This window comes from Coregonus lavaretus (assembly GCF_964263955.1).
Source record: "Coregonus lavaretus genome assembly, chromosome: 6".
Classification (NCBI taxonomy): domain Eukaryota; kingdom Metazoa; phylum Chordata; class Actinopteri; order Salmoniformes; family Salmonidae; genus Coregonus; species Coregonus lavaretus.
Window position 1 is genome coordinate 24,411,670 of NC_139993.1, and position 7,419 is coordinate 24,419,088.

The 7,419-nt window shown below is 45.1% G+C and overlaps 1 protein-coding gene across 1 annotated transcript; it reads left to right on the forward strand.

The window, feature by feature from the left end:
* Nucleotides 1-368: 368 nt before the first annotated feature.
* On the forward strand, nucleotides 369-6,804 carry LOC311130193 (phospholipase A and acyltransferase 1-like; the record flags this gene model as incomplete). The annotated part of the gene is made up of 4 exons (XM_084162890.1): nucleotides 369-395; nucleotides 5,552-5,690; nucleotides 5,979-6,247; nucleotides 6,712-6,804. 4 exons carry the CDS (start codon nucleotides 369-371, stop codon nucleotides 6,802-6,804), a joined length of 528 nt encoding a protein of 175 aa, XP_084019016.1.
* Between the last annotated feature and the right edge of the window lie 615 nt (nucleotides 6,805-7,419).

The following is a 7,419-nucleotide window of genomic DNA, read 5'->3' on the forward strand; positions in this document are numbered from 1 at the left end:
CAAAAAACGTCATAATTCAAGTACATTTTATAGTCTCTCTCTTTTCCTTTTTATTGATTGAACATATTCTTCAGAGAATGGTTGTTACTAAAATGCCATTTGGGTATGGTACCTCCAACAGTACACATTTTTTTGTAGCCCTGGACAAACACACCTCATTCAACTCATTGAGGGCTTGATGATTAGTTTACAAGTTGAATCAGGTGTGCTTGTCCAAGGTTACAATAAAAATGTGTACTGTTGGGGGTACTCGAGGACCAGGGTTGGGAAACAATGATCTAGGGTCTACTCTCAAACAGATGGTGATGGGGGGTGACATGGTTTCATCCATGTTTCTTCTTTCAGAATTTGTGGAAGCATGATGTGGGATGGACAGAAAAAGTGCAACCTCTACTGTGAGTAACGTTTTGTGTGCGAAAGTTTCTTATTTTCACCTCACAATTGTCTTTGGCATGATTAATATGTATAGGCCTATATCTACTGTATGTCTATGACCCTGTTCACCTTCTACAGTAGCTGAGATGCTTTACCAAGATGGAGCAGGTTGGGAGATGGAACCATATATGGATGGGAACATTTTGCCATTAGGATTTAATTTTCTTTAATTCCTGTTATTATTATTTAATGTCCAACTAATTCCCTTGAGGACTGACTCAGTTTAAATTAATTCCCTGTAGAGTGTGCAACTGCCATTCTCTACACAATGTCTAGAAATAAGAACTATTTGTGATACATTGAAATAAATAAAAAAATGTGCACTCACTGCATACAGTTTTTATCTATCATTTAAACCAGTAGCAGTAGTCACAGACACTGATGTGTTTTATGGTATCACTTTTGTCAGTGTACATGTACGCCTTTGTGACCTAAGAGTACATTAATATTGTATTCAGTGAGGAAGGGGTTACTCTCTTCATTGAACTTCATTGACCCCATAGTGATAGGAGAGAGTTTGATGGTTAAATTAGCAGCAGTGACCTTAGCCCCTTTCACATGTGTCACGATTTAAACTGAATATGAACCCAAATGCAGACAACTACACCGAGCCAGAGAAGGTTTAACAGGTTTATTTCAAAGTTAAATTGTCCAGGTTTCCAAAAATAGGGGAAGAGCAAGTCCAGGTCTACAGGGAGGGTAACAGATCCAGGGTTCTGAGCAGGAGTGGTACCGTAACGTCCTAGTGTCCGTGGTGAGTCCAAATGTGAGGTCCAGTAGTGGAAAGCAGGATGGTGGTGGCAGGAGTGAAGCGGAGGCAGGAGTCAGGTTCCAATAATCTGTGGCACAGGAGAAATATAAATAGAACCGGCCAAAAACACAAAGAGCGAAAACAAGCAGGTTGAGTCAGCAGCGAGACTAACATGGTCGTCTTGACTATGATCTGACGATGAGTGGCAAGTTTGACCGGGTCTTTAAGGCTGAGGTGATTATGGTGAATGAGCTGCAACTGGAACCCTGACTCCCGCACACCAGACTTCACTCCTGCAATTAAGAACAGACAGAGGGGAGGGGGAGAGCAGAGAGAGAGCTACCTAGCAGCAGTAGGCCTAACAACATGTGGAGAGAGGTTGTGGTTTGGAAACCATTTTAGTGGTTTTCGATACTAAATAAAAGTACAGTCGTGGTCAAAAGTTTTGAGAATAACACAAATATTAATTTTCACAAAGTCTGCTGCCTCAGTTTTTATGATGGCAATTTGCATATACTCCAGAATGTTATGAAGAGTGATCAGATGAATTGCAATTAATTGCAAAGTCCCTCTTTGCAATGAAAATGAACTTAATCCCCCCAAAAACATTTCCACTGCATTTCAGCCCTGCCACAAAAGGACCAGCTGACATAATATCAGTGATTCTCTCGTTAACACAGGTGAGAGTGTTGACGAGGACAAGGCTGGAGATCACTCTGTCATGCTGATTGAGTTAGAATAACAGACTGGAAGCTTTAAAAGGAGGGTGGTGCTTGAAATCATTGTTCTTCCTCTGTTAACCATGGTTACCTGCAAGGAAACACGTGCCGTCATCATTGTTTTGCACAAAAAGGGCTTCACGAGCAAGGATATTGCTGCTAGTAAGATTGCACCTAAATCAACCATTTATCAGATCATCAAGAACTTCAAGGAGAGAGGTTCAATTGTTGTGAAGAAGGCTTCAGGGCGCCAAAGAAAGTCCAGTAAGCGCCAGGACCGTCTCCTAAAGTTGATTCAGCTGCGGGATCGGGGAACCACCAGTGCAGAGCTTGCTCAGGAATGGCAGCAGGCAGGTGTGAGTACATCTGCACGCACCGTGAGGCGAAGACTTTTGGAGGATGGCCTGGTGTCAAGAAGGGCAGCGAGGAAGCCACTTCTCTCCAGGAAAAACGCCAGGGACAGACTGATATTCTGCAAAAGGTACAGGGATTGGACTGCTGAGGACTGGGGTAAAGTCATTTTCTCTGATGAATCCCCTATCCGATTGTTTGGGGCATCCGGAAAAAATCTTGTCCGGAGAAGACAAGGTGAGCGCTACCATCACCTCTCGCTCTCCTCCAACACTACTCACTCTGCCCCTACTCAGATGGTAATGTGCCGTCGCAACCTTCGCTCTCTCTCTCCCGCTACTCTCTCCTCTTCCATCCTATCATCTCTTCCCTCTGCTAAATCCTTCTCCCTCTGATCTCCTGATTCTGCCTCCTCAACCCTCCTCTCCTCCCTTTCTGCATCTTTTGACTCTATGTCCCCTATCCTCCCGGCCGGCTCGGTCCTCCCCTCCTGCTCCGTGGCTTGACGACTCATTGCGAGCTCACAGAAGAGGGCTCCGGGCAGCCGAGCGGAAATGGAGGAAACTAGACTTCCTGCGGACCTGTCATCTTTTCACTCCCTCCTCTCTACATTCTCTTCCTCTGTTTCCGCTGCTAAAGCCACTTTCTACCACTCTAAATGTCAAGCTTCTGCCTCTAACCCTAGGAAGCTCTTTGCCACCTTCTCTTCCCTGCTGAATCCTCCTCCTCCTCCCCCTCCCTCCTCCCTCTCTGTGGATGACTTCATCCACCATTTTGAAAAGAAGGTTGATGACATCCGATCCTCATTTATTAAGTCAAATGACACCGCTGGTCCTGCTCACACTGCCCTACCCTATGCTTTGACTTCTTTCTCCCCTCTCTCTCCAGATGAAATGTTGCGACTTGTGACGGCCAGCCGCCCAACAACATGCCCGCTTGACCCTATCCCCTCTCTTCTCCAGACCATTTCCGGAGACCTTCTCCCTTACCTCACCTCGCTCATCAACTCACCCTTGACCGCTGGCCATGTCCCTTCCGTCTTCAAGAGAGCGAGAGTTGCACCCCTCCTCAAAAAACCTACACTCGATCCCTCCGAATTCAACAACTACAGACCAGTATCCCTTCTTTCTTTTCTCTCCAAAACTCTTGAGCGTGCCGTCTCTAGCCAACTCTCCTGCTATCTCTCTCAGAATGACCTTCTTGATCCAAACCAGTCAGGTTTCAAGACTGGTCATTCAACTGAGACTGCTCTTCTCTGTGTCACGGAGGCTCTCCGCACTGCTAAAGCTATCTCTCTCTCCTCTGCTCTTATCCTTCTAGACCTATCTGCTGCCTTTGATACTGTGAACCATCAGATCCTCCTGTGAACCAACCCTCTCCGAGTTGGGCATCTCCGGCGCTGCTCACTCTTGGATTGCGTCCTACCTGACAGGTCGCTCCTACCAGGTGGCGAGGCGAGAATCTGTCTCCGCACCACGTGCTCTCACCACTGGTGTCCCCCAGGGCTCAGTTCTAGGCCCTCTCCTATTCTCTCTATACACCAAGTCACTTGGCTCTGTCATATCCTCATATGGTCTCTCCTTTCATTGCTACGCAGACGACACACAATTAATTTTCTCCTTTCCCCCTTCTGATAACCAGCTAGCGAATCGCATCTCTGCATGTCTGGCAGACATATCATTGTGGATGTTGGATCACCACCTCAAGCTGAACCTCGGCAAGACGGAGCTGCTCTTCCTCCCGGGGAAGGACTGTCCGCTCCATGATCTAGCCATCACGGTTGACAACTCCATTGTGTCCTCCTCCCAGAGTGCAAAGAACCTTGGTGTGACCCTGGACAACACCCTATCGTTCTCCGCTAACATCAAAGCGGTGACCCGATCCTGCAGGTTCATGCTCTACAACATTCGCAGAGTACGACCCTACCTCACACAGAAAGCGGCACAGGTCCTAATCCAGGCACTTGTCATCTCCCGTCTGGATTACTGCAACTCGCTGTTGGCTGGGCTCCCTGCCTGTGCCATTAAACCCCTACAACTTATCCAGAACGCTGCAGCCCGTCTGGTGTTCAACCTTCCCAAGTTCTCTCATGTCACCCCGCTCCTCCGCACACTCCACTGGCTTCCAGTTGAGGCTCGCATCTACTACGAGACCATGGTGCTTGCCTACGGAGCTGTGAGGGTAACGGCACCTCCTTATCTTCAGGCTCTGATCAGACCCTACACCCAAACGAGGGCACTACGTTCATCCACCTCTGGCCTGCTAGCCCCCCTACCTCTACGGAAGCACTGATCCCGCTCAGCCCAGTCAAAGCTATTCGCTGCTCTGGCACCCCAATGGTGGAACAAGCTCCCCCACTGACCACCTTCCGGAGACACTTGAAACCCTACCTCTTTAAGGAATTCCTGGAATAGTATAAAAGTAATCCTTCTACCCCCCCCCCCCCCCCCCATAAAAAATGGAAAAAATAAAAGTGGTTGTCCCACTGGCTATCATAAGTTGAATGCACCAATTTGTAAGTCGCTCTGGATAAGAGCGTCTGCTAAATGATGTAAATGTAAATGACAACAGTAAAGCATCCTGAGACCATTTATGTGTGGGGTTGCTTCTCAGCCAAGGGAGTGGGCTCACTCACAATTTTGCCTAAGAACACAGCCATGAATAAAGAATGGTACCAACACATCCTCCGAGAGCAACTTCTCCCAACCATCCAAGAACAGTTTGGTGACGAACAATGCCTTTTCCAGCATGATGGAGCACCTTGCCATAAGGCAAAAGTGATAACTAAGTGGCTCGGGGAACAAAACATTGATATTTTGGGTCCATGGCCAGGAAACTCCCCAGACCTTAATCCCATTGAGAACTTGTGGTCAATCCTCAAGAGGCGGGTGGACAAACAAAACCCCACAAATTCTGACAGACTTCAAGCATTGATTATGCAAGAATGGGCTGCCATCAGTCAGGATGTGGCCCAGAAGTTAATTGACAGCACGCCACTGCGGGATTGCAGAGGTCTTGAAAAAGAAGGGTCAACACTGCAAATATTGACTCTTTGCATAAACTTCATGTAATTGTCAATAAAAGCCTTTGACACTTATGGAATGCTTGTAATTATACTTCAGTATACCATAGTAACATCTGAGAAAAATATCTAAAAACACTGAAGCAGCAAACTTTGTGAAGACCAATACTTGTGTCATTCTCAAAACTTTTGACCACGACTGTAAATGGAGGCAATATCCTATATTGTTGATCATGTGTGTAAATCTTCTGACATCACTTCCTTTCCCTATAGATGGCCTCTAATGACCCCAATCTTCTTGACCCCCCTGGAACCCCCCAGCCTGGTGACCTCATTGAGATCTTCAGACCGGCCTATCAGCACTGGGCTCTGTACCTGGGAGATGGTTATATCATCAACTTGACACCTGTTGGTCAGTGAAAGCAGTGTGGACATGAGGCCAAATCCTAGCTTGAGTTAGGATATGTTGTATGTGTGTAGTATGTGTGTCATATGTGTTTCGTATGGGTGTTGTATGTATCGTACTTGATCTTGCAGAATGTGAATGCTTCAAATGACCTAATTTGCTCAAAACATTTGAATAAAACAAACACTTATAACATGTCAACACCCCTTTGTGAATTTTTTCAGCATTGTGAAAGGGTGGGATTCAATCAAATCCACATTTATCCATTCCTTTAATATTGTCTCCCTCCTGTAGATGAGAGTCAGGCAGTGGCCATCTCCAGTGTGAAGTCTGTTTTCAGTCGGAAGGCAGTGGTCCGAATGCAGCTTCTAAAGGAAGTGGTTGGAGATGACTCGTACCGGGTCAACAACAAATACGACGACAACCACACTCCATTGCCCGTCGATGACATAATTCAGCGATCTCAAGTCCTCATTGGCCAGGAGGTGTCTTATGACCTGTTGGGCAGTAACTGCGAGCACTTTGTCACCTTGCTGCGCTACGGGGAGGGGGTATCTGAGCAGGTCTCTCAATCCTTCTTTCTCTCTTTCTCGTACTCTTCCTGTCTTCCTGTGTATGCTCTTTATTCTCTCTCTCAATTTCTTCGCTGATGCCCAATCCCAAATCGATACCCAGCCACTACCCATAGGTTTTAGTGTACAATAATGATTTGACAATAACTTACCGGTATTATACCTTCTTAAAGGGCAGGTAGAGTTTCCACGATATTTCATATACTTATATAATCCTCTCAGATTTACATGCATAAGTGCCTAGGTGGCAATTTGGACATTTGGCATTACTCTCTCCTTTTTTCTAATGTATAAAATGCCATTCTATCCCTCATCACTACTTGCAATTTATATATCGTGGTATAAGCCACTATGTTGTCTCTCTTTCCACCACCATACACTTATAATTTAATGATACTACATTAGATGTTATTGTATTCAACAGTTACAATTGTGTTTTTCTCTTGTGTCCACAGGCCACAAGGGCCATCAGTTTGGTGACGGCTGCAGCAAGTGCCTTCTCTGTTCTTGGACTGATCAACACACGCTCCAGAAACAGACCCTTCTGAAGCCCCTCAACAATAGCAGCATTGTCCTGTGCTACTACTGTTCTGGGAAACAATATTATTTTGGTTAAGAGGATAGATGGATACTCATCTTTACCAACTGTCATAAAACATGGCTGCAATGGCCTATTGTATCATCATTTGTATTGAAGGCCAAGCAGACAAAGTACTGTATACAGTAGAGATGTTGCCAACATTAAAATGTATGCAGTGTCTTGCTGGAAATACACATTTGGAGATGTTCAAAGGATTGGTTGGGTGAAAATAAAATTAAAATGAAATATAAAATGTAACAAAAGACGAATCAATAAAGAAAATTGAAATCTTATCGCATCCATTATGAAAAAAGTATTCAGTTAGAGTGCAGTATAACTACAGCATGCTGCAAATACTGCGTCCAAAACAACACCGTTTTTTTTTCCTGCAGTAATTTTGCAGTGTAACTGCAGTTATTCTGCAATTACTGCATCCAAAATACCACAGTCGATTGCAGTAACTACACTTTACTGTTTCAAAAATGCAATCATTTTTTGTAAGGGATGTAACCTTTATTCTTTATTATGATGGGTTTGTTTCTTCATATAATACAATATTGTCAAGTACATACAGTTTAGAATA